General features: G+C 32.0%; 3 protein-coding genes across 3 annotated transcripts; all 3 read right to left on the reverse strand.

Moving 5' to 3' along the window:
- Positions 1–3,538: 3,538 nt before the first annotated feature.
- LOC146901566 (ethylene-responsive transcription factor ERF026-like) lies at positions 3,539–4,377 on the reverse strand. The gene has a single exon (XM_085735607.1). The coding sequence runs from the start codon at positions 4,219–4,221 to the stop codon at positions 3,721–3,723; it is 501 nt and encodes a 166-aa protein (XP_085591733.1). The 5' UTR covers positions 4,222–4,377; the 3' UTR covers positions 3,539–3,720.
- Positions 4,378–18,806: 14,429 nt separating this feature from the next.
- LOC146901567 (BAG family molecular chaperone regulator 1-like) lies at positions 18,807–22,143 on the reverse strand. The gene is made up of 4 exons (XM_085731962.1): positions 19,737–22,143; positions 19,371–19,627; positions 19,117–19,263; positions 18,807–19,021 (listed from the first exon to the last, which is right to left on the reverse strand). The coding sequence occupies exons 1-4, from the start codon at positions 19,969–19,971 to the stop codon at positions 18,818–18,820; spliced, it is 843 nt and encodes a 280-aa protein (XP_085588088.1). The 5' UTR covers positions 19,972–22,143; the 3' UTR covers positions 18,807–18,817.
- A 143-nt stretch (positions 22,144–22,286) lies between these two features.
- LOC146901568 (lysophospholipid acyltransferase 1-like) lies at positions 22,287–25,875 on the reverse strand. The gene is made up of 7 exons (XM_085731961.1): positions 25,438–25,875; positions 25,098–25,318; positions 23,950–24,358; positions 23,465–23,550; positions 23,102–23,165; positions 22,913–23,022; positions 22,287–22,691 (listed from the first exon to the last, which is right to left on the reverse strand). Exons 1-7 carry the CDS (start codon positions 25,793–25,795, stop codon positions 22,551–22,553), a joined length of 1,389 nt encoding a protein of 462 aa, XP_085588087.1. The 5' UTR covers positions 25,796–25,875; the 3' UTR covers positions 22,287–22,550.
- Positions 25,876–27,418: the final 1,543 nt, after the last annotated feature.

A 27,418-nucleotide genomic window follows, 5' to 3' on the forward strand; every position in this document is an offset into this window, starting at 1 on the left:
GAGATCAATTTTAGACACTCAAATCTAATAAAGCAATGGGAGAAGGCTATAAAAGGAGTTAATAAAGCAAGGGCTGAGGTTATAGGTGATGATAGATGCAATTGACGATGTTTAGAAGGTTAATCATATAAGTTGTGTGATAATGTATGAGATAAATGAATGGCCTTGAAGACACACTACACGCCTGTGATTTTTGTGGGCATGTAATTCGCGAGGCATTCGTTGCTGTTTTTGTCGGCATACATGGCATTATTCAAAAAGTATGATTTTTTATAGAGGCTAAAAACATATCTGGACATATTTGTGGGAATTAAATACTTAACCAAACCCTTGTTTTTTTAATTATGGTGTTATGGGTCACGTATAAAATGACAGTTCACGGTGGACTCAACTGTTTGATGTATAAATATGATAGAAACATGATATGCTAAGTGGTTAGAGAAGAATATAATATGTTAGTGGTAAGATACACATTTATTCTATCATGTGTATGATGCTCACGTGATAAGAAAGATGATAACCATTCAAACAACATTCAAATAAATCACAAAACACACCGTTAGAAAAACACAAATATTTTATATAAAAATAATATAAAATAAAATAACAAAACAAAACAATAGGGTATTAGAAGAATACAAAATAGAGGATCATATTTACACAAGCAATTTTATAGGCAGAAAAGGAGTAGACAATCAAACCAGAAAAGGTATTGAAAGTAACTCGATCTAAATGCCACAACCATTTGTCACCGGCATTAACCTGCAAAGCAATTTCATGAAGTAAACTCATACACTCCTCTGACAACTCCTCCCACGCCCACAACTTTCTCCGCCACTTTCAAGCCTCACCTCATTCCCCCTAACCCAAAGAGAACATACCAGCCACCGCCTCCTGTAACACCCAAGGCTGACGAGGACAGGGAGTGGTTGCCGGTGCACAAGGCACGACAATGAGCTGCTCCCGACAGCTTCTAGAGGAACCGAATTATGTCTAAGATCAGACTGTTCTGATCGATCAATTTTCAATACGCGAAAGAATCTCTTGTTCTGATCACTTCCAATTAAATAAAACCTCCACACAATCACAAAAAAAAAATCAAAATTAATCGATGAATGTTAGGTAATACGGTTACGAAAGAAAATGAAATTGAAAATGATACTAACTGCTTTGGTTTCGTAGAGTTTGAATTTTTCAAGACCGTAAGAGGTTGAATCGAGTTCTGGAGGATGATTGGAAGGGTGAATTTTGGATGATAGAGATGTTGTTGTTGTTGTTGATCCTAATCCCATTGAATTCTCAAATTTTGACATGTGATATCACTGTTAAATTTTCAAATTCGATGGTTCTTCGTTTTGAATTGCGATTTTGCGTTGGTGTTGTGGTGGTTGGGAGTGGTTAGGGGGAGGAAGAGAAGGTTGTGGAATGGAAGAGAGGGGAGAACGGTGGTGTTGCCATGGTTGGTGGTTGAGAGTTGTAGGTGAGGGTGGAGGAATTAATTTCTTTGAATTTCGCTTTTGTTTTTTTGACTTAGTTTTTTTTGTTTTGACTAATTGAATTTTGTAATAATTTTATACTATGCAAAAGCAAATTTTACATTTGAAAAAGAAATCTTATCTCAAAATGAGTTTATCTTCACTTTATTTGAATAATAATTAAAATAATTTTAAAAAATGATTATGATTAAATATTTGTGAATATGGTGGTATGTCGGCAGTGGTCCACGACAGAGCTCCAAGAACCACCAAAATGGAGGACGACAATAGTCCAATAACTTTTTGGCGGCAAATAGCGAGACCTTTAAGAAAAGAAATTAATATTCTGTTTTTATTATGAATTTAATTTATATATTAATATTTTAAATTAATATTAATATAGTTCTTTTTAAAATTAATGTAAATTAATATTCACTTATATTAAATATTCAACCTTTTTCAGACTTTTTTTGTATTATTATAATTTAATTAATATAAAGTATTTATGTTAATATAAATTATTTACATTTAAGTCAACAAATTTTAGTGGTTATAATTTCACCATTTAAAATGAATAAGTGAGGAATAAATGATTTAAATTCCAATTCTTACATATTGCTGCCACCAATTGACATTTGTTCACTGGGACAATTATGATGTATGCTCATTTAATATATATTTGTCAAGTTTTTGATTTGTTCAAATATATATAGGGGATGTATCAAATGAGAGGACTTTTAATGTGAGAGGGTGAGAGGAGTAAATGGTAACCTTTAGATTAAACTGTGTTAATTTGTATGGATGTGATTAAGCTAGACCTTTAATGACTCACGTGCTGTCTATTTGCATTCCTAAACCAATCTAACTTCTTCTTCGTCATTGTTCTTGCTATCAAACCTCATCCATCTTCGTCAACTATAAATATCATTGATATCATCTCTCTATTCTTCATTGCCTTCTATTTCTCGCACACTTTTTGTTTTCTTTCTAAAATTTGAAACTCCCAATTTTCTGAATGGTTCATATCTTGAAACCTTGTTTTCTTTCTAAAATTTGAAACTCCCAATTTTCTGAATGGTTCATATCTTGAAACCAGTGGATTAAATTTTTCCCAAATTGAAACAATTGTAAAACCGACAACGGTTAAAAATCATTATTATAATATCATGAAATGAAATCCAAATTACTTTTTTGATTCTGTAAAAATAAATCTAGCTTGCCTTCCTTTTTTATTCAAATCGATCCACCTTATTAGTTCTTTGAATATTTTATTTTAAACTTAACCCCTATTATTCATTTTAAATCACGAACAAGTTACTATTTGAAAAATGAAAATATAAATTAGTTGTAATTTGATGCCGGATATGCAACAAAGCATGATCAATACCCCATAGAGAGGGAGTTCAACGGTGAGAGAGAGGTGGCTAACTCATACGTGCTGATTTTAATACTCCTATTTAATCACAGCTGTCAATTTAATCCAATGGTTCTTATTTGCTCCTCTCACCCTCTCACATTAAAAGTCCTCTCATTTGATACATCTCCTATATATATATATATATATATATATATATATATATATATATATATATATATATATATATATATATATATATTTGTCAAGTAACTTTTTCTTTAGTAAAAAGATGTTGTTTTGTTTTATGGGTTTCTTAGTTAACAAATATCTTTAGTGAGAACACACAAAAATGACTCACTCATGTTGGTTTCCAACAGGAGGCAAATACAAAATTAAAACCTTCGTTATCAATACAAGTAATGATTTTTTTTTTTTTTGAAAGATCAATACAAGTAATGATAAAAGTCAAAAATAAAACGTTGCTTCAGCACATATTATCATTCCGCAACCAACACGCTTTTGATAACATTTGCATCGCAATCAATAGTCTTCTCTATGCATATCCATTATAGTAATTGGTTTTGTCTTGGTGGTGATGGTTTGATTTTTTGTCTCAAACTTCTACTTTTTGTCGGGTACACTTTACTTACACACTTTACTATAAAATAAATAAATGAAGAGCTTTTTTTTTGAAGAAGCAAATAAATGAAGAGCTTAGAAATATATAATTTAATTACTATTTGAACATCATTAATCATACATGCATTTTCCTACTCCATTATATATATAGTAATTTTATTACTTTGATTGGTTTATAGGATTAGGAAGGAAAAAAGATCGAATTTATAAATATAATTATATGATATATTATATATATAGATGCAGAGATCAATAATAGTTCCACAAACTTTCTCCCGAAGTGTAGTATTCAGGCAAGTACTCAGACGGTGGTGGATTCATTCGGGGAGGAGAAAGCAGCATTCCCTCAGCCATTTCTTCCATCAATCTTGGCATTGAGAATATAGCTTCTTCATCAAGAAACTCAGTTTCATACCAAGGCCTACCATTAAAGTCAGCATCAATGTTAGCGGCTTCAGCCGCCATTAATTCGGCTGCAGCAGTGGCAGCATTGCGAATATCATCCGGTGAATTGGACAGCGGCACCGGGTACTTGCTAGCTGAATTAGGGAAGTTTAGAACAGCATTCCCGCCTTTGAGGGCCAAAGCCGCGACATCATAAGCCGCAGCTGCCATCTCAGGGGTAGGGAATGTGCCTAGCCATATGCGGTTGGTCTTACGAGGCTCGCGGATTTCAGTCACCCATTTTCCTCCCCGGCTTCGAATTCCGTGGTATGTTGGGTGTCTTTTGGAAGAAGAAGAAGAAGCCATGCTTGTTAGAATTAATGAAACTTATAATTGCAAAAGTTATGTATGTAGTTTGAGTAAAAGGGTGATAAGAATGTAATTTGGTGTGTGCATGCAAGAATGATAGAAATTAATGCATGAAGAAGGGATTGGGAAATAATGGTTTGAATTAAGAGAGTGAAGATAGTAAGAGTAGATATATGCATGAGCATGAGTAGTAAAATGCGCGCAATAAAGGTGATACCGTGGCTATTTCGCGGAGTAACTGAGTGGTGCTTTTGTTCGTACAAGAAAATGGTGGCTTTTAGTTGGGTTGCAAAGTGTAATTGTTTAGGGTATTATATTAATGTCAACGACCAATGGACAACTCTTTAAAAATACATGTACAATTTATGTGTTGCATAAAGCAATTCGTGAGGTTGATAGACACTCCTATATAGTAACTTTTTGATTTAACTTTCATGATTAATTAATGGGTCATGTTAACCAGTGCCCCGGGGCACTGGTTAAGAAAACCAAAAGAAGAAATTGCTAATCAAAAAAGATACTTTTTAAATTTTTAATGCATTAATTTCACAATTCTCAATGCAAAATTACTATATTTGTTTCCTTAACCAGTGCCTCGAGGGCACTAGTTAACATTTCCCTTAATTAATATAGTTTATGTGATACATAACACAATTAGTGTAGGTGATAGACACATATAGTAACTTCTGGGTTGATTTTATTCTCATCATTAATTAATATAGTTTTCTTTCTTTGTATTATCTGGATGTGATCAGTCAACTATATGCCGCTAATACTAATTGTTTGTAGTCGACAGTCGTTGTCTTTTTTAATCAACAACAATATATTAAAAAAAAAAAACTGCAAGTCATTTTTCAACGGATGAATTAGGTTTGTTTCTTGCTGCCTAATAGATCTACACCCTCCGGTCACTATTATAAGCAAAATTTTGCATTTTAGGTTCATTCAATTAATGATGTATATAATCTTTATTATAGACTACATACATCATTTATTGAATGAATCTAAAATGCAAAGTTTTGCTTATAATAGTGACCAGAGGGTGTATTCGCGTTTGTTGCAGAATTTGAAAGTTTGTCGAGATATCGGCTACGACCATTTACAATGGTTTTTTCATTCAACACCCACTTTTTCAATTCCCAACACTCCACATCATTTTCTCTCTCTTATTCAAAACTCATTCAACTTTTACCCTCTCCAATGGTTTTTCATTCAACACTCTACCCCACCACTTTTTATTTCTTATTCTTATTTAATTTTATATTTTTGTTTTTATAATTACATAAAATTACAATTATCGGTTATAATTAAATTAAAATAAAAAACACTTAACAATTTATTTTTTGTAAAAACAAAATTTATTTAAATAATTTATTGGGATCCATTTCACTAAAAAAAAATACTTCAAAAGAAAAGATAATAGAAGGATAATAATAAGATTAAGATAATGAAAAACTTTATTTTTTTTTTCGTGTCCAAATCAAATGAACCAAGTCTCTATTTATAGAGAAAAAAAATCATGAATTTTGGTAAAAAAAAATAAAAAAAAATTGCAATGAAATAATTGAGTTTAAAATATTAAGTTGATAAATATTCAGACAACCAATCAGAAAATAACACGTGTCCAACATTATCCTCTCCCCTCTTCTCTCTCCGCGTCCTGCCTGCCTCACTCTCCCTTGTCGGCGCGTGTGCCACACGCGCCCAATTTGGCCAATAAAAAACTGATGCATGGCGTCTCGGTCTGGCAGTTTTCAGAACTCAACATTGTTGAATGCATTCATCACCTCTTTCCTCCACATCATCTTCCATCCAACTTCAACTCACCATTACAAGGCTTCAACATGTTGAATGTGGCTTTCAACACCACCATTGCACTTGGTCTAATAGCTCTCAACATTGATAATATTTTTCCAAGCGAGTTTCTTGACAACTCCAAAGATGTTGGTTTGGGGATGTTCGAGCTATATTAAATTAAGAAATGCATAAATGAAAGATAAATACAGAAAGGATAGAGAGATAACAATATCTGAAATAGTTAATTTGTTTGATTGATTGTGTTTTTTGAAAGAAAAAAAAACGTATTGGTCAAAAAGATGTAACCTATAGAAATGAAACTTGCTCAACTATTTTGTCTACGTTTCAGTTTTCCACCTCGAGGCGTATTACATTGATATTATCAGGATGGACACTTTTAAAACGTGGCTATGTGTTCATAGCCTTCTTTTTGTTTTTTTTTTAATAAGCTAAAATAGAATTTATTAAAATCACAATGAATCCTAACCAGCACAAGTAATGCTAGACTAGGAGTTGTAAAGTAGCAATATACAAAGGAAAATAAAAGTTGTACCAAAACCCTCACCTAACATACATAAAAAAAAAAAAAAAAACCTCAACCAACGCCACAAGCTGCCACACAAACAACTTCCATCATCTACATTCCACTGCTCGCACACAACCCCCAAACAAAAACGTCAAGAACCAACACAACAACCAACAACTTTTGAAAAACAACCGGTAACTATAATGATTGAAACAACAACAATCACCTTCGCCGCAACAACAATCGATGTCACCTTAACGAATTCACCTTTGCAGCAACAACAACAACAACCAGTCCAACAACAAAATACACCTTCACAGCAGCAACACCATTAAAGGTTAGCCTTCTTTTTGTTAGTGAAGGTTTAAACAAGAAAGCGAGTCATTTGCCCAATTGTTTGTTTTTATGGAGCTTTGACCAAGTTTGGTGATCTTCATATACCTTAGTAGACTTGAAAAAGATTCAATTAACTCGTGTTTGACTATATTTACCTTTGCCTAACTTACCATTACTTGAAGGGAATTGTCAAAATACATTTCTTGTGTTAAGTTAATTTCAATTTCAATTTTATGTACACGCTTTTTTTACAATTTCCAGGTTATTAACTCAATATGAAGTATCACACGGTAGTTTACTTTAAACATTGTGCAGATTTTGACCCCACCAAACAAAAAATGTGTGGAGATCAAAATAATATGAAGGAGTTCGATGCGTCATTTGGATGTGCCGCGAGCTTTAACTTCCTTGTAATGGATCGATCTCCTTCGTGAGAAATTTATCATATTTCTTATGTGTAACAATCCACACAATTAAATTTTGCATTTAATATTTAAAGTATTCCACTTTTTAAAGTATGGATTTAATTGGACTTTCCTTTAGTTGTAGAGAATATAGTCCCTAAAACTCTATCCATCACATTCTTTGGTTTAACCAGACACACACCAAGTGAGTTGGAATAACACCATTATAAGAACCGATTAAATTTTTACAAAGATCTAGATTGTAGTGTAAGAACTCTCTTTTTAGTAAAAAAATATAAAACCCTAATATTATTAGTTTTACTCTCTTTTACAATCGAGTCTTCTTCGTACATAAACAAACAGAGATCTCAAATGCAGTGTAGGAACTAAATCAATGATTTGATGAATTCAAAGATCCAAATTAAACCATGTAAATTATGGATAATGATAGTTATTACTGGAACTAAAAAACACGAAATGTACAAGAGTTATGCTATATCTAGCCACACTCCTTTTCTTGAAATATCCCGAAGTGTGTTTTTTTATCGGTGAAAAAGGCAAAAACCGCTGCATTGAATGAATTCCGGATTTTGTGGGATTCAGCGGGTAGTGGTGTGAAACAACTATTGCACTGCTTCGTGATCCCTTCGGGATATCTAGCATTTTCCAATGTACACTTGTATCTTAAGTCGTTCATATTTTAACACACACGGTTATGATGATTTTTTTTTTTTGTGGTGGCTGGGGTTTGAACCTCGGACCTTGCATATTTTATGCATTGTCCCTACCAACTGAGTTAAGCTCACGAGGACACACACAACATGATTTCTATAACATAAAGAATTGCTAATTTTTTATTTTTTTTAAAAAATAAAACAGTGCGCAATTAATACATTCTTGCTATTCTTGTGGTTTTTATTTCGTGCCTGTCGATTATATTGGTTTGTTGTTGTTGTTTTTTTTTTTTTTTTCTATCCTTGGGGTCAAACCAATTAAACCCGGTCCAAATCGATTATCAGTTTCACGTAATTCAAACCTGATCACCCAAACTTCAAACTAAACTATTATATTTTATTATTATTACATTTATTTCACACTATATTAATAGTGCTGTTTTAAAAGATATGTCGTATTCATGTATTTTCTAATGATTATTTTTTTTTTTAAAGAAATCAAACTAACCCATCAAAATTAACTCCAAAAATATTTTAATCATTAAATATTAATTTTCTCGTTTTAGCTTATGAGTTAGTTTTAATAGTATAAAAAGCTTATAGTTCTTGAAAAATGTTACTATTCTAGATTTTTTAAAATAAATTTCTTCACTTTTTAAAAATGTCAAACCAAAAAAAACTTGTTCTTCATCGGTTAGAATTTTGTGAAAAAAAAAATATTGTAATAACTAAATCGAACCAAAACAAACCGACTATTTTTCATTGGTTATTTTGCTTCTCCAAAATCTAAGCCCAAACCACATTCTTGTCATTTACATTTTTATTTAAAATTATAACAAATTGGTGATGTCCTTATTTTTCATAATTTTTAATTTATATGAAAATTTATTGAGGTTATATAATTCATCAACGTAAATATTGTCTAAAAGTATCATATTCAAGAGTAAATAATGAGTATCCGATTCGAAATTCTTCATTTAAATAAAAAAAAATCTAAAATTTTCAAGTATAATATGTCCATTTAAGATACATTTTGAGAGATTCAACATTTGGTCAAAATAGCAGGAGTTTGAACTACAATTGGTTATTTTTTAAGTCTTTCAACATCATAGCAACCCTACATGACCAATCTTGCAGTGGGATAAACAAATTAAATATGATAACCTCTCTTGAAGAAGAACACCTTGTTGGATTAATTATTTAATTAATCAATTATGGATTGACAATAATAAATTATTATAAGTTAATATTATAATATGAATTATGGTCTATTGTGTTGTGCATTAATTAGTTGATGAATATGTGTGATTGGGCTATTCTTTTCTAAATGGACCGTGATGGGTTGGACCATTTAGCTAAGCCCAATGAGAGGTCTCTGCCCTCAGCCGTTTAGCTATTTAAACGTCATCCCATCAGACGGTTAAACACGGTTGACCATTCTGAACATTCTGGTGCTAAACGGAATGAGGGTAGTCATCCCTCTCATTCTTCCGACAGTTATCCTTCATGAATCCTAAATCTTAAAGGTACACAAATTCTTCTTCCTTCTTCGATATTGATATGATACTGATATGCTATAATTTGTATCTACTGATCCATGACTAAACTCTTAAACTTTTATCAATTGGTATCAGAGCCAAATAAATACAATTTATGGCTGTTGTTATTTGAATAGTAACTTTGATCAAGAAATTCTTGTGATTGTTTAGCCGTACAGTAGAATCATGTTGTTGTTAAATTAAGTTATCATAGCATCAATCTATATACTGATCGTCTATTATTCTTGATCATATGCATAAATTGATTCATAAATTGTTAAAAATTGATGGTAAATATAATCCAGTTTTGTTGTTGTTTACATCGTAATACTTATATCCTACAACAACATTGATGAATTATCTCTAATGATTCATTTTGCCGTAAACAACTTTGTTGTATGAAATTATAAGAACAGTGTATCCTTCATTCCATATGGCATACGAAACTGTTTTCCAATTGAGTTTTGCTATGAACCCTAATTTTTTAATTTATGATTGGATCGATAATTCACAAAATTGATACATGGCTTCCCTTTGTCTCTCAATCGTTATTTCAAGCCCACTTGAATCATCGAATTTCGTCCACTAATGAGCGATATCCAATCGGATCAATCGTGGGTCGTTTCGACCCGTTTTATGCCATCCGGGCGGAGAAGAAGTTACCCGGCGCGTGTAACACACGCACATATTATAAATATAATAAAAAATAAAAATAAAAGAGATTAATTAGAATAGACTGACAGTGTAAAACAACTTTACACTATCAACCAATTAAAATCACCAAATTAAACACATCATCTTTATTGTTAAAATAAGGAAGAATCAAATAAAATCATTTCCATTAATTGCCATATCCTAGATTTAATCTTTGGTGCCTTTCTTTCTCATCCCAATCATCAATATTCTTCCTTTTTCACTCTCTCTAAAATCAATAACTTTTTTTTTTTAAATTTGTTTCTTTCTTCATGATTTGGAGGAAGACATAGTTAGGATGCAGATTGAGCATATATACGCTGATTTTTTCCCCATTCTGTTTAGCAATTTTCACTATGACTTTGTTTCATACTTTAGATTTTGAACGATAATCAAAATTTTGTAGCAGAATCTACTTATAGGTTATGTAATGTTAGTTGGAAGGTTTTGGAGCTCAAATTATCATTGCCAAGGAAATGTAGTAAACTCTTCCTGAAAGAGTCAAATTTCAATATCTTCTTCCATCAAATTAAATATGAATTGAGACTATCTGTGTTGTCAAATCATAATTCATAAGTGATAATCATAATAGTGATATGAAGTGAATTGTAGATTAAGGCTACAACATGTTCACATTTACAAACATGTTTTCATTTTTAAAACAAAAGGGTTGAGAAGGAGAAAAACAATTGAATTTTCACAAAGGAATCTTAGAAACTTGTATACCATGTCTTGGATGGAAATAGTATGGATAGGAGATTATGAAGTTTGTATGTCGGTATATAAGTTGCGAAAAGTATGTTTACCATAGGGAGAAATAGTCACATATTGCACTGGTACTAAAATAGAAGCATTATTGTGATGGTCTATGTTCAAAAAATTCTGCTCAATGCCACACCATTTTGATTGTTAGCCTCTTCATTATGCAAAAGCCTCTAAATGAACATTGAAAACTTCTAAATCAAATGCCTTAATTGAGAAACGTGAGATATGATATTTATTGGAAAATATTTTATTTGATTTTTCTTTTTTTAACACTTAAGATGATGTGTCTAATTGAGTGATTTTAATTGGTTGATAGTGTAAAGTTGTTTTACACTGTCAGTCTATTCCAATTAATCTCAAAAAAAAAACTTGTTGAAAGCCCTCACGTGTCATCTGCTTTGGGGCGCGTGGGATGTTTAGAAAATTCCAATTTTTTATCATGTTAATTGCCAAATAATAGTTATTTATTATTCTATACTGTTTGGTAAAGTTTTTGGAATTTTATTTTGATACAAGTAGATCAAGATTAATGTGTTGAGGAATTTTACTTCCCAAATTAACAAGTATATATTATATTCTTTTGGGATGAAAATATAATTTCTTTTGCGTACAAAATATTCTTAAGAAGATTTGATTTATTCTGTACCCATAAAAATTTGGGATTTAAATTACTTTTGAAATCTCTAAATTTTTGATGTAAATTGATACGAGAATCATATACTCTTTTAAATCATATATTCTCTATATTTGAGTCTAAAATATTCTATGTCAAAATATTTTTTATAGTAATAACACTTATGAAAAATATTCTTTTAAAGTGTTATGATTATGAAAACTCTCAGACTCGATCTCATATATTCTTGCATCAAACATTCTATAAATTACTATATTTAGGGATTCGTTGATACCCTAAACTATTTATTAAGTAAAGAATAGTTTGACTATTATAGTCATATTTATGATGTGCTAATTTAAAATATTGTTAAGCACATTTTTCTATTATTTCAATATGACCGAAGTTGAGTAAATTAAGTACAATTGTTTATGCATGATATTATTGTATCATATTCTCTTAAGCATAAACATTATTGATTTGTATAATTGTAATCTCACCTATCGTGGGTACAATTATGCGAATTTTGTTAAATAGATTAGCATTATATTGGTAACAGTCATACCCTATCGGTGTGTTGTTATTAATATAATTGTTATTATTCAATGTACCTAAAATGTTTATACTTATGTCAATTATAATTATAATACTCTATTAATGTTTAAATTTTGAGACATAAGAATTGTACATTGCGATGATATAGTTCTTACTTATTATTATCCTTAAGGTCCTCGAATGAGATTACAATAAGTAAGTTATTCTATTAAAAGTCATGTAGAAAACTATATAGATTTTGCAATCCAATACTATTCTAATTTTAAATTAAATTTCTACTTAAATGTTATTTATATATATACAAATATTTTGGATCGCTACTATCCATTTGTTATGTGAGTGATGGACATACCCTATCGGTGTGACGTTACTTAACATATCATTTTGTGATAGAGAAATAATTGAATATTTTATTTAAAATATCTTTCAAACTTTTTAATTCAACTATTATTATCTATTCTCTATCAAGTGAGAGAATCCTTGCTATGTATTGTGTAACGTGATGGACATACCCTATCGGTATGACATTACTTAACATAATCATCCTTTTGTGGGTAATAAAAATACCTTATTAGTTTAACTATTATTCTCACAAAGTGGATAACATATAATTCTTCAACAAGCGAGAAAAATTCTACATGTCAATTAACTATATCTCATAAACAAATATATTTATTTGTTTCATAACTTTAGATATAAAATTGTAGAGACTTATATTGAGGATATTAATTATATTATTATTATACACTTCCATATTATTTTATATAACTGTAAACTCATTTTGTAAAAGCAATATGTCAAAATCCCAAAATTCTAAACCATTATTCTAAATAATTATAAATGGTATATTTGGGATATTTAATTTTACTATATTTTGACATATTTTATATTATTGCTATTCTTTATTACTTATGGAAGCTTATGACTATATTCTCTTATATCCTCAGCAATAATAAAATATAAGTCTTGTGTACTTCCGCTGCGAGTAACATAATTGTAACATTTGAATTTTGAGTGAGTTACTAAAATTGTGAATAGAATCTCACATTCTATTTTATAGTACTAGAGACTTATCTCACTCACATGATGATAAACCTTTTATATATAATCATCATACTCAGTTGTATAAAGGTTACTATATTTATGAAATTCTTTGAAATTTTATTTGTGAAAAGGAGATTTTGTGTTATAAAATTCTTAAATGAAAATTTACATTTTCCTTAATATTCTAAAAGCAGAATATGTGGTTAAAAACCCAATTCTTGATAATATCTGCCATTAATAGATTATGTATTCATTGAGTTTTATATTATCACTGAGTTACCATTTGTCTTAATAATTCTGCTATACTCATGTGCAAAATATGTGGTTGAGTTCATGAAACTCTATTAGTTAAAATTATATAACCACTTATGTTAATAATCTTGCACTAGTAATCAAGTATCACACTGTTGAATATTATATTATTTTTATATATCAGTGATCACTAATGAGAATCCCACTTACTCTTATTTATACATGTGGGATCAGTGGGAGTGTGTACACAACACTATATACTATGAGCTCAAATGAGAAATCTCACTCTTGTTTATATATATATATGAGATCAAGAGTAATGTGTACACAACATTATATACATACAATTTAAAATTCTCGTCATTGCCATACACTCTTGTGCACACTATAAAATATGGCATAGTTTAAGAGACTTTAAATTTTGGTCTCGTTCTAATATATTGAGATATATATTAAAATTCTTTTTATCTCAATAAGCATCATAATTGGATGCTTAAGTCAATTTTGTTGGAATATGCACAATAACCTCTTAGCATGCAAATATATATTGTGCTTCTCTTTTACCAACATTCCACATTTTATGAGGTAATAAATAATAAGTACAATGTATAATATCAATACTCCTATCGAGTATGATATTGTGTTCTTGAAGTACTTATAATATGATATAATCATAAATGTTCGTTCATTATTGACATTTCAGTGGCCACATTAATCCACATCTCGTTTTTCTTTAAACTAAGTGTTTATGTTAATCCATTTTGGAGATTCTTGAATTTCCTATTTCTTTATGTCACATTTTTCTAAAACTTGGATTAATTGAATGTCAAAGAACATTTATCGATTTTGATTGAATGTAATTACACTCTCTTAATAGGTTATCCCTATAAGTAATTACTATTCTTATAACTATGTGGATATATGACTTTTATAAAATTGAAAACTCATTGGCAGAACCACTAACCACATACTTATATATACGAGTATTGTAACTCATAATGACTTGATTAAGTCTATGATATTTTGGGTTAGTGGAAGTTTGTTATGGCATTTTTTAAAATGCTTGGGCCATTCTTTAATGACACATTCTTTAAATTCAAACGTGTCACTATAAATTCATCATTTGTTAGAAAAGTGAGTCTTTGATCTGTATGATTTGTTTTCCCTATCGGATTCAATTTCTGCAGCATTAAAGCTTATTTCTCTTTTGAATGATTAGTGCTTTGACCATACATATAATTTTAAAAGTTAAATTCCTTATGACAAGTGAAATTTTATATTCTTTTAGTAATTGAGTATTGTCATCCAAGTGGGAGAATGTTGGATTAATTATTTAATTAATCAATTATGGATTGACAATAATAAATTATTATAAATTAATATTATAATATGAATTATGGTCTATTGTGTTGTGCACTAATTAGTTGATGAATATGTGTGATTGGGCTATTCTTTTCTAAATGGACCGTGATGGGTTGGACCATTTAGCTAAGCCCAATGAGAGGTCTCTGCCCTCAGCCGTTTAGCTATTTAAACGTCATCCCATCAGACGGTTAAACATTGTTGACCATTCTGAACATTCTGGTGCTAAACGGAATGAGGGTAGTCATCCCTCTCATCCTTCCGACAGCTATCCTTCATGAATCCTAAATCTTAAAGGTACACAAATTCTTCTTCCTTCTTCGACACTGATATGATATTGATATGCTATAATTTGTATCTACTGATCCATGGCTAAACTCTTAAACTTTTATCACACCTTTCACATTCGGTTGACGATTATTCATGTATATTAGCAATAGAAAGTTGATGTTCCCACCTCAACATTTGCTATGAAACACCAGAAAATTACACCTTACCCTCCATCGGTGGTTAACTGCCATCGGATCTACCACAAACAAGGCATATCGGCGGTTAACTGCAGTCGGGTAAGATTTTTAGCAATCTCAAAAGTGGAAACATCAATTTTCTTAGCAATATCCTCAACAAAATTAGTTCAATAAGCCGAATAAATTTTTCAAGCCGAATATCTCTATTTTTGGGTGTGAAGACCTTTTAAGAGGTACTTGTAAGGATATTGGATCAAGGTTGTTGCTCATCTCACCAACAAAATTGCTCTCCCACAACTCAAAATGGCCAAAATACCCTTAACGGTAGTTAACCGTCTTTCGCTCCTAACCCTAAAAATTAGTAATTGTGATGCTCTTGATTTCTGAAGTGTAAAGATCAATTTTCTTGGATCAAAGGATGCGCTAGAGGAATTGATAATTGTGATGCTTTTGTTGATGAGATGTGGGATGTGTAGCATGGAGTGGAGATAGCTTGGACTATAGAATCACAAAACGAAAATTGCTTTTCTCACATCAAGTTTTACTTAAAAACCCATGGAAAAACCATTTTACCCCAATTGTAGTTAACTACTGTAAGGCAAGCGAGCTATAGTTAACTAACGATGAGCAGTCGGCTCAGCTGCACTTGAGTGCAGTTTCTGGCAGAGCATCAATTGGGATTTTGCAAGTTTCAGTCGGAAAATCAAAATAAATCGAGGCTTATTCGGAATGTTACAGAACTTTGCATATCCTTTATATGTATTTTTATAGAGGTGTCTGCAAAAAAAACAACTCAAAATTCGATTTCTAGGTTTATATTTTGGTTTCTTGGGTTTTTGTTGCGTTAAAAATTCATATTTAATCTGTTTCTAGTTGGAAAATTCTATTTTTTTTTTGTGGGAGATGTTGTTTTTATGTCCTAAACATGTGTGCAAAAAATCGTGAAAAATTTCAACCTCTAGGTCACTTTTCCGGACACTTACGAAAAAATTGCGATTTTGCGCGTTTCGGTTGAAAAATCAAAATAAATTGAGGCTTAGTCGAAATGCTATGAAACTTTTAGATCCTCTATATGTATTTTTATAGAGGTGTCTGCAAAAAAAAAAAAAAACTCAAAATTCGATTTCTAGGTCGATGTTTTGATTTCTTGAGTTTTAGACGTTTAAAAATTCATATTTAATTTGTCACTTGTCGGAAAATTCAAATTTATTGTGAGTTATTGTGAGAGATTTTGTTTTAATTTCCTTAACATGCGTGAAAAAATTCATCCTGTAGGTCACTTTTCCGGACGCGCAGTTGGGAAAAATTGTGATTTTGCACGTTTCGGTCGAAAAATCAAAATAAATCGAGACTTAATCGGAATGTTACGGAACTTTGCATAAACCTCTATGAAAATACATATAGAGGATCTGCAAAGTTCTATAGCATTCAAAATAAGCCTCGATTTTTTTTTCCGACCGAAACGCGCAAAATCGCAATTTTTTCCCAACGGCACAAAATTAGTCTCTAATTTAATTTGGCAGTAAACTAATGTAGAGTTGAAGAGGTTGAAGTATTTCAAATAAGAAATTCAAAGTTTGATTCTTAATGTGTGTCAAGAAATTCTATTGGAAGAGATTACATTGTATACGAGAGTGTCCCTTTAAATTTTAAACACTTGTTAATGATGTTCGTGTTTAAGGCTTAGGTGTTTGTCTTTTGGATAATTTCATTGGGGACACCCAAGGGAGGGTAATTGTGGCCATTTGGGAGTTTCATTGCTTCTGAAATGAACTTAAAACATTTAGTTGGGTCTCGCCAACAAAGCAAGACTTGTGTGAACACAACCTTAAATTTTAAGTACTTAGACACACTCAAATAAATGGAAAAAGAATAGAAGAGAATATTAAATTTTTCTTTTTAATAAAGGGCTAAACCCTAAACCCTTTAATAAAATATTTAAATGATGTATCTATTTTATGTATGTGTACCTAAAGGGATTTTGATATTTTGAGGTTGTGTTGTGACCAACTAAGAAATGTCCTTCATCATCAGCTCCTCCTGGCGTGGTTCTCTGCCTAATACATGTCTCAAATGATCATTGCCTCCATTCTCAATTCCCAAAGGACAAAATTGTCAGACAATAATACATGCTATCTCTGAATAGTGAATACTGAATAGCACTATCAGTATCCCATTTCATCGGATATGGATTCAATAACTTTGGGGCGGGAAAGTCATGTGACTTTCGCCCAATTCCGTCCGTCCGATCAATGTCTTGTCTCCGATCATGCCACGTGTCCCATATTTATTTGTAAAAGTTAATTGTTCAAAAAAAAATAAAAAGAAAGATGAATTTGAGTGGTTGCCGTCGTCCACTGCCTTATGAATCTCTTTCCATAGCCGCCGCGCCGGTGAGTCCACAGCCTCTGTCACGTCCATGTTTCTGATTCAAACCATCTAAACAAAATCGTACATCCTTCGTCGACTGATACCCACTCAACACAAACATCTGGATCATGAGTTGCAAAACCTCCATGACCAATTGCTTCATCTCCTCTGCACTAACCACATGCTTCCCTTTGTTAACAGAAAAGGTTGAAGGTAACACACAGATCGACGACAGGTGGAGGGTCAACGGCGGCGCTTGGTTTGTCGGTGGGTCGGACAAAATTGGTTGATGGCAGTAACTTCAAGGGATAAAGGCTTCTTGGATCTGATACAGTTTTTTTGTTTAGAAAAAAAGGGGTGGTAGGAGTATCGACGGCGGAGTTCAGATCGACGGCAGGGCAGAGAAATTTTGGCTGACGGTGGCGACTTCAAATCTCAAACTTTACTGTACATGTCTTTTTTTTCGAAAACAAAAAAATAAAGATATAGGACACGTGGCAGAATCTGATGCAAAATATTGATCAGACGGACGAGATTAGGTGAAAGTCACATGACTTTTCCCGCGCTAAAGTCAGTGAATCCGGGTCCCATTTCATCGGTTTGGCTTTGGCAGAAGTTGAGGAAAATACAAAGAATTAGTTAAAGTTTGTGGCCACTAAAAGGAATAGTCCAACCTAGCAGTGCACATCATTTATCTCAATATTAATATACCCTCTACCCTATATATCTTACATTGATTGCATGGTCCCTACTCCAAAAGTCAAAAAAATTAAATTAAACTCTCACAGCTAAGCAATCACACCGACAGACGAGAAAACCACTCACACATATATAACACGGATTAATCTATTAAATTTTCTGCTTATAAAAAAAAAAAATCTATTAAATTTTCTCCATTGAATTAAATAGAGCTGAACTAAGCTGAGCTAAGCTAAGCATCCCATATAATAAGTCAAATAGGACAATTAAACACAAAAACTAACTTAGAAAAAAAAAAAAAAAACATTTTAAGTACTCCCTCCGTGTCAAAATATAAACAAAATTGACTTTTTAGATTCATTCATTTAATGATGTATGTAGTCCATATTATGAACCACGTACATCATTAAATGAATGAACCTAAAAAGTAAATTTTGCTTATATTAAAAAACGGAGGGAGTAACTAATTGTCTAAAACCAAAGCAACTAAATGCAATCTTAATCAAAAGTTTCCCATTTGGTTGTTACTACAACTGACTCAGAATGTTTCAAAGGTTGTTGTTCTTGTTGCTTCTCTTGCAAATGCTGCTTTTGAACATCACAATCAACCTTACTCTCCTTTGTTATGTTATTGTTATTTTCAATTGACTTTGACATCTTTAACATATCAAGAGTCTCAATGTGCTTCTGAACTCTCCTAACCTACACATTAATTTTATTTTATTTTATTTTCATAACTTATAAATATCAATTAATTTAATCTAGATAGCCAGTTATGAAAACAAAGAGTTGGTTACCTGTTCTTTTCTCTGCAATTTCAGTTCACCCTCACCATAAATTTCATCCAATGTAATCAATACTCTCATCAAATTTTCTGTTAAACTCTCTACATCCAACTCTGAAATAACTTCACCTTTAGAAACATTACCCTCCAAAGCTGAAACCTACCAAATTTCATTGAATTATTTAGCCACTATTTTTACAATGTTGAAATTAAATAAATAAATAAAAGAGTGTAACAATTGAACAAATAATGCACATTATTGTGTACCTTTCTGGCAAGTTTGTCAACCTCTAAGGTTACTTCAATTAAGGATTTTGAAGCCTTTTCCTTCTTTGCAATTCTTAATTTCTCCAATATCCTTCTTTCTCTACTCTCGATGTCTTCAATTAAAATCAACTTTGATCCATCTTTGACTCTCTCAATATCAAGATATGACTTTGAGTCTCTCTCTTTTTTCTTGAAAATCAACTTCTGATCTTGAACATGCAATCCTGTTGATTCTGTCAACATTTTCTTCAATTCCCCTACACCACAAAAACCATAATAATCCAATAATAATCATCATCAATCAATTTATATAATCAATTAAAATATGCAAAGTATAAAGGAAATTCTAAAGGTGAATGTATGTACCAAAACTTGCATGAGAACTGATATGAATTTGGTGATGGGATGAGCCATACTTCACTTTGACTTTGATGATGGATGAAAAATTATCATTCACATCTGAATTACGTTTTTGTACTAGCATTCCACCTGGTCTTAATTCCCATTCAGCTACATTTGGATTGACATGAACATTGGTGTCACTTTTTTTGTCCCTTGAAAACATGTTGATCGTTGACCTCTTTGTAACCTTTGACTGCATTGCAAGTTTTGCTTGATAGAGCTAAAAGGGTATCTAAGAAATTGCTTTCCTTTGAATGGAGGAAACCTAGGGAAGAAGAAAGAACAACCTTGACTTGTTCAAAAGCTTATTCTTCTAGACAAAGTGAAATAGAAGAATGAAAAGGAATGGAAAGACAAAGACCAAAAGAGTAAGATTGGTATAATTTAGAAGTTTGGAGTTGGTGGTGTTTTGGTGAAAACAACCTAGCTGTCGGTGAAAGTGAAAAAAACATAAGGGTGAAGACAAGAGAAAAGAAAAATTAATAGTATATGAAAAAGAGAAAAGGAGAAAAGGAATGGAAGAGTCAGAATTTGAAGAGAAGAAAAGAACGTAAAGAGCAAAAATGGGAGTGAGTGAGGGAGGTTTTCTTTTCACCTTGATTTGATAGAAAGTCTCTGTCTAATTTATTGTGTCCTATTGTTTTCTAAATTTTTAAAAGGAGGTAGAAGAAATTAATGTGAAGGGAAACACCTCATAATTGTGCTATATTGTTTTTCTGTTTTTTTAGTATGTATTGTGCATTACCCCGTAGAAATATCAATGGATGTATTAAAGATAGATTAATTATACAGTTGTCATGGCATAAGTAATATAGAGGGTAAGAAAGACAGATAAAATAGAATAGGGGTAAAAGGAGAGGATTGCAGTTTGCTACATTGGAAAGACAGAATAATGTAATAGCTTAGGGTAGGGGAAATTCAAAGAGAAAAAGATACAGCAAACAAAAATATGCATCAAAATCTAGAGCAAGTTAGGTATTGTCCAGTACTTTATCCAGGGTAAATGTTAGAAAGCAACGGATAACAGAAGATTAAAAAAATGAAAAATAAAAGATAATAAACACAAACTATCTTTATTCACGCGGTTCGATAAATGATGTCTACCTCTGCGACTATAGAGCACATATAGTTCTCTCTTATTTGTGTGATGATTAGGGTTTCGGTTTAGAAGCATTATATATAGTACTACAATTCATATTTCAAAGGCTACCATCTCCGACACTCCCAATTGCCCCCCACAAAAAACAATAATTGGACCTGAGACATGTTTAGGCCAAACGTAAGGATGGAGGCCCCGCCCCTACCTTTCTTTGGTGTCTGTATACCCGCCATATTCAACAATAACATATTCATATACTCAAGTTACTATAATAAAAATAATAAAAAATAAAAACTTCAATACCGTACTAAACAAAAATCAAAAAATTCTCTGTCTTGTTGCAAGAAGGGCTACTTGACAAGCATTTTACGTAAAGATGAGATTGTTCGTAATCAAATAGTGGAGCTGTACTGTACTAGGTAATCAGAATCTACGATTAGTGAACAACGTACAATGCCCTTGAAATAAATGCCATTGTAATTAGGTGGTATCATCAAAATTTGGGCTGAAATGTCAAGCCAGTTGTTGATTGATAAAAATATTTTAAGTTCAGAAATATATGATTTGACAAGTTTTGTGCATTTTGAAATTTGCCAATAGCTACAAACAAACAAACTTAAATGTAGCTTTGGGATCCTATCATCATTCATAAATAAGGCCAGCACACTTCCAGTTCAATTTTTTGCATCAGCAGCATCTTAGAATAATAGTATCTTTTGATGAAGTGATAAGAACAAGAACTCCAAAATATGTACAAGAACGATATCGGATATACCTTCTGATGCCAGAAACATTAAAACAATAATGGAAGTTATGAACAATTATTTCAATATTTTCTTTTGGTTTTCTACAAAATTTGTGTTCAAAAAACCATATTTCTAACTCGAGATTAGTCTCTGAAGTTGCACCAAAGAATACCCAATTTATCATACCTAAAAAAAGAAAACCTCCCCTTTCTCACACCACCAGACACTATGGCTGCAAAACACTATCGGAATGGGCAATTAGGGGCCTTATATGCAGTATAGTATTAGCTCAACAGACATGGTTATCTATCTAATCCATTGTTAAGACAGAAAAGATTCTGCAGACATTCTAAAACAACACAATCATGCAAATAACATCGAGAATTTCTTAGGGAAGCACTACCAACTGGCATTAATAAGAATTAATTCAGCATTTGAAATTCATGGATAGGCATATATGATGGGCAGTTTCTATCCAAAAATTTATCAGTAACATTACCCTTACTTTCTCACTACCAAAGCATGCACCATTTAGGATTAGAACAGAAAAAATTAACTTTGTCATCATACATCAGAGTTCCTGATTTTTTTTGTCTATAGCTACAATTTGAAAAAAATAGACTTGTTTGCATTAATTGTTTGGAATCAAGAGCCAAAAGAGCACTAAAATCACAGAAAAACAACTTGTTCCCAACATTTCTTCAATAATCACTTTTATCAACCCGTCAACATTGATGTTTCTAACCATAAAATTACAATTCAATGCTAAAGCCAAAAATATAAAACTGCCGAACCATTTCCAAGACTAAAGGAGCTGTTACAATTCATTTAAAACCAGAGCTGAACCCCGTGGAAACTGAAGATCCAGCCAGCCTCTCCCACTATCCTAATTTGATTTCAAAAACTCCAAAGAGAATAACTGCACTGTTTACCTCACTCTTCCTTTTGAGCTTTCGATCTGGCAGGCCTTCCAGGCTTGATCACTTTACCAAGAAGGATGATAACAATAGGTAGAACGGTTCCAATAAAATACACGCTTCCATATGAGGCAAGAGTTTCATGCAGACTTAATACCTATTCAAACACAGCACACAAAAAAGATAGAAAACTTGTTAAAAAAATCTCTGAATTCTCGTAAATCTGATCATACAAATTGGACATTTGTGTGAATGTGTTTGTGTGAGTGGCATATATATATATATATATATATATATATATATATATATATATATATATATATATATATATATATATAGAGAGAGAGAGAGAGAGAGAGAGAGAGAGAGAGAACAAACCATGAAGCCAACACAGGAATAACTTAGAACCAGAAGTGTGTAAGCAAAATTAGCGAACACCAGGGCATTTTTAACTGTTGGAGGCACGCCTTGCTGCCATCTGTAAATGACTGTTTGAAAACAAAAACCGCAGCGCAAGTTAATTAACTGAAGAAAGAAATGCAAATAAGCCTAATTCAATATCTATACCTCTGGAACCAGCAATCATCAATGCTGACTGAACAAAGAATATAATGTATCCAGGATACAACCCCTGAAATAAAAATGTCAAAATGTTAATATGAATTTTTCTTGTCAACGGTACAAAATAGCAGCCTAGCAAAGTTGTTTCGTGGTAACAGATGTGTATCAAAGATTGACCATCACAATTCACAAGAGTGATGATTGAAATGACTATCTGTTCCTTTGTTGGTTTTTCCGAAGAAACTACAAATGCATTCGCGAAGATAGCGAATAAAGTTGAAGCAATAATCATGCATAAACCAAATATAGTAGAAATAGAAAGAAGAATAAAATAGCGATCAGCTTCAAATGCAGATAAATTTTACTCACATGCCAAATAGCACTAACGGTCTGTGTGGCAAGTAACTGAAGAAATCCTGGCTTCTTCCCACTCTGGATAAGCCTATCATAAACATCTACAAAAACATAGACAATAGCAACATTGTTACTTCATATTTCATTGTCTAACCTTCACATTTCAATTTTGCATCTAGCCTAGTTTAAAGGGTAGGAACAAAAGATTAACAATTAAAAACTATGAAAATCAACTGCTGGTGGCTTGATGATGCTATAATCTACTGTTACCAAAACAGATGTTATAGCTGAAGAAGAAAGATTATTTTAACATGGTCCAATAAATCGTTTATACAAAAATAACTAAAGAACCAAACAGGTACCAACATGAAAAACTAATCTAGCCATACTATTACCAGAACTTGAAAACCATCAAGTCTGCACCCTATTTAAGTTTCATGCGTAAAATTGGAAGATATATATTAGCTAAAAAACCGTGCAAGTAAAGAACTGAAACTCACAATGGCGAAGCCAGGTGCTGACTTGAATATTCCACACAGCTGGAATTACAACTGCACTCTTTGCAAACTCAACACCTAATATATCCACATTTTTAGCTCTGTCCCAACGCGGCTTTGGTGGAGAGGAATCAGTCCAGCCACTGAAACCCAAGCCAGAGATGATAATAGAAGCTTCTGAAATCGACCAAATGAAATAATATTTCCAACGTGCTGTTAAGCCAGACATATACTGGTAACCCAACTTTTTCCAGAAGCACCATTCATGATATGAAGGTTCGGTAAACTTAGTCAGAGGAAAATAAGGCACGAGGTTTAAGTACAATCCCATACAAAAACCAGCTTGAAGTAGAGCTCGAAGTGTTGCACCATATGGTGATGGTTTTGGTCCTTTTGCACCAAAATTCCAAATCTACAAATCACAACAACAACAACAATAATAAAAATCAGTGTTGTTAAATAGCAGTTATAGAGGCAAAATATCGTTATGGCCTGGCATAGAGGAATCTAAACAAATCACTATTGTTTTGTGATATGTTTTAGTACAAAATGTTGTCAAGTAAGGACTATAGTGGCCGCTATAGCACTGTTGCATAGCACAATTTAATCAAGCCCATATTTCCTGCTATCCACATTTGACAACACTAATAAAAACTCAAGTTGAAATATCAATTGCATTTGATTTGCTAAAAACCAAAGAACTCGACTGGACAACTTTTTTTGTACCATGTTTGATTTAGAAACTGATCATGGGACAAAAAAGGTATTAAGGGATTCAACAAAAACATGAATTCGTGTCCCTTACTAAACCATGGGACATCTTTCGATCTAGAGTACAGACTATCAAAAATACCAAAATGCCCTTTTTATTTTTCCGATATAAAAAAGACTATCCTTCCATCTTTCTCCAGTACAGTTTTGTCTTGTCTATAGTGTTATGTTCTATCTTATCCGGTACTTAACGTTTTACGAATCAAACTCACCCCAAAACATGATAAATTGGGCATGCATTGTATTTGACAACACTAAGTTATTCATCACTTATCAGCATAAATTAAATTGGGCATGCATTCGGTAACTCAATGAGAATTGAACTAAGCATTAATTCTTAATTAACAAACAAAAACCAGATTAACATTAACATAACATACCCCTTGTCCTTCAGTCCAATCAAGATAATCCTTCATTTCAAAAACAGGACCAGCAAAGTGACTTCCACAACAAAGACAAAAACCAACATACTCAATAACAGATGGCAATTTAATTAAACGGTTTTTCTTCTGTGCATCACGCAAACCTTCTTCTTTCAACAATCCATCGTTATAATTAATTGCACACGATATAACCTTCAATGTCAAAACCATTAAAGCCCCTAAAATCACCAAAATCCAATCACACACCATAATTAACAAAAACCCTCAATAATAAAATATAAAAAAAATCATAATTGAAAAAAGATGAATCAGTCTCAGCCTTCAGAGTAGAGACTACCAGTTGCATCGATTCCACCTTCTTTCCAAGCATCACCGCTCATGTAATAAACATGACAAGCAATGAGATAACCAAATCCAAGAAAGAAAGTGATGATACCACATCTCTGACGATAAATTACCATAGAAGCATAACCAAGAACCATAGGAACAAGAAAATGAAGATTAGAAGAGAATCCAAATGAAAGATAAGAGAGAAAAACACCAACGGCGGCGGAGTAGAAGTGTTTAGGAAGACGACCAGGAACAAAACGCCAAAAGAAACTTAAGGGAATGGTGGCGACGAAGCAGAGAAGGAAGCGGAGAACGGCGACGGAAACACCAATTGAAGCGGCCATGGAATCAAGTTGAAGCTCCATGGCTGGCTCGTTGTGCTGTGTGGTTGGTGTGAGAATTGAGATATAACGAAGTTTTGGAGAAGAAGGTTCGAAGTTTCAGCGTCTTAATTAATTGTTGAGATTCAATTCAAGGATTGTGTGTTTGTGAAATGACGTGATTACCCTTACCGGCCATCACAGTCATAGTTTGTTGTTTCTAACCTTCAAAGATTGTGTCATCCAATTAACGTGGGCAACTCGCTTAACTTACTGACACTTATCGTCACATGTTTCAGTTTTTTCATATCCTTTGTGTTCTTCGGAAACTCCGTCAATTGTTTGTTTTTTTTGTTAATTTTAATTTTCCATTTTAAGCTCAAAACTCTCTTCTTCAGCTTACGGAGAATATTAAGTTTTTATTTATTGGGTCATGTTAACCAGTGTCCCGTTAAGGAAGCCAAAAAAAAGAAATTGCAAGTTAAAAAAAGACATTTTTTAAGCTTTTTATGCATTGATTACACAACTTTCAATGCAAAAATTACTATATTTGTTCTCTTAACGAGTGCCCCGGGGGCATTGGTTAACATTTCCCTTATTTATTTTGTGGTTTAAAGTTAAATGTGATGTTTTTAATTATTCGTTTCATATTTAGTGTCAAAATCCTACTCTTTGTGTGGGTTTTGATTAATTGTTGTTTTATATTGTCGAACATTGTTATAATTTTTTTTGGCTCTTTTCCCTTGCACATCTTATCATGGGAAGGTAGTCAATCGGTAGTAATATATTTAATTTTGATCTCTTAAAAAAAAAATTAATTTTCATTTTAACTTTTTTTTGGTGAAATTCTCCATTTTGAGTATATAAATATTCCTTCCTTCAAAGAAAGAGAATATAAATATTCCTCTAAAAAAAGTACTCATAAATATTATTTTAACTTTAAATTTTTTTTACAAGAAAGTTTAAATTTTGTTTATTACAAAGTTTATTTTTTTCTATTAAAAAAACCAAAGTTTAATTTTTATCATAAAAGGTTTGGACGGTTTTGTCAAAAAAAAAAATAAGGTTTTTTAAAAAAATATTACACCTGAATAATTGCAATGTGTTGACAATATAATAATCTTTTAGTACAATGAGAGTGAGTTGTAAAAGTAAACTAAATATATCCTCTCAAAAAAAAATATAAAATAAAAAGACTGACCCAAATATTTTTGTTAGGAGATGGACCCATTCTTACTCTACGTAGCAATGCCAATAGCCAATAGAATTAGAGTGTATCCATTTTAGGACCAATTAAACCAGTTACAGGCGGCACGTGCCGCATGTTAATATATAGTCTGCATTTCTTCCATCCAATCGATATATCTATGCAGCCCGATTGGAATATTATTTTTTTTGATAGATTAGTGGCATTATTAAATAGTGCAAAAATATTATAAAAACCAAATTCACTATATTTAATACATCACCTAAAATAAAAATAACAATGTTGTTTGAAAATTGATATTTTGTTAAATAATGTCAATTTTCAATTACATTGCAATAATGTTTAAAGAACTTACAGGTTTTTATCATCAAAATTGGTATACAGAAAACAACATTGTACAATTATAAAACTCTTGTCTCACCATATGGGGGGCCAGAGGGAAGGTTCATGAATTGAAAGGT

Source organism: Medicago sativa, chromosome 8 (genome assembly GCF_051527215.1).
Source record: "Medicago sativa cultivar Bolivia chromosome 8, Bolivia_mono, whole genome shotgun sequence".
NCBI lineage: Eukaryota > Viridiplantae > Streptophyta > Magnoliopsida > Fabales > Fabaceae > Medicago > Medicago sativa.

Bases quoted from the DNA above. Each gene is read 5' to 3' on its own strand.
- LOC146901566 (XM_085735607.1), bottom strand. From the start codon at position 4,221: ATGGCTTCTTCTTCTTCTTCCAAAAGACACCCAACATACCACGGAATT.
- LOC146901568 (XM_085731961.1), bottom strand. From the start codon at position 25,795: ATGGAGCTTCAACTTGATTCCATGGCCGCTTCAATTGGTGTTTCCGTC. The intron at 23,551-23,949 runs GTGAGTTTCAGT...ATGTTTTTGTAG, and splicing joins CAGCACCTGGCTTCGCCATT to ATGTTTATGATAGGCTTATC. The intron at 23,023-23,101 runs GTATAGATATTG...GTTTTCAAACAG, and splicing joins GATGATTGCTGGTTCCAGAG to TCATTTACAGATGGCAGCAA.
- LOC146901567 (XM_085731962.1), bottom strand. From the start codon at position 19,971: ATGCAGTCAAAGGTTACAAAGAGGTCAACGATCAACATGTTTTCAAGG. The intron at 19,628-19,736 runs GTACATACATTC...TTTGTGGTGTAG, and splicing joins CAGTTCTCATGCAAGTTTTG to GGGAATTGAAGAAAATGTTG. The intron at 19,264-19,370 runs GTACACAATAAT...GAAATTTGGTAG, and splicing joins TTGACAAACTTGCCAGAAAG to GTTTCAGCTTTGGAGGGTAA.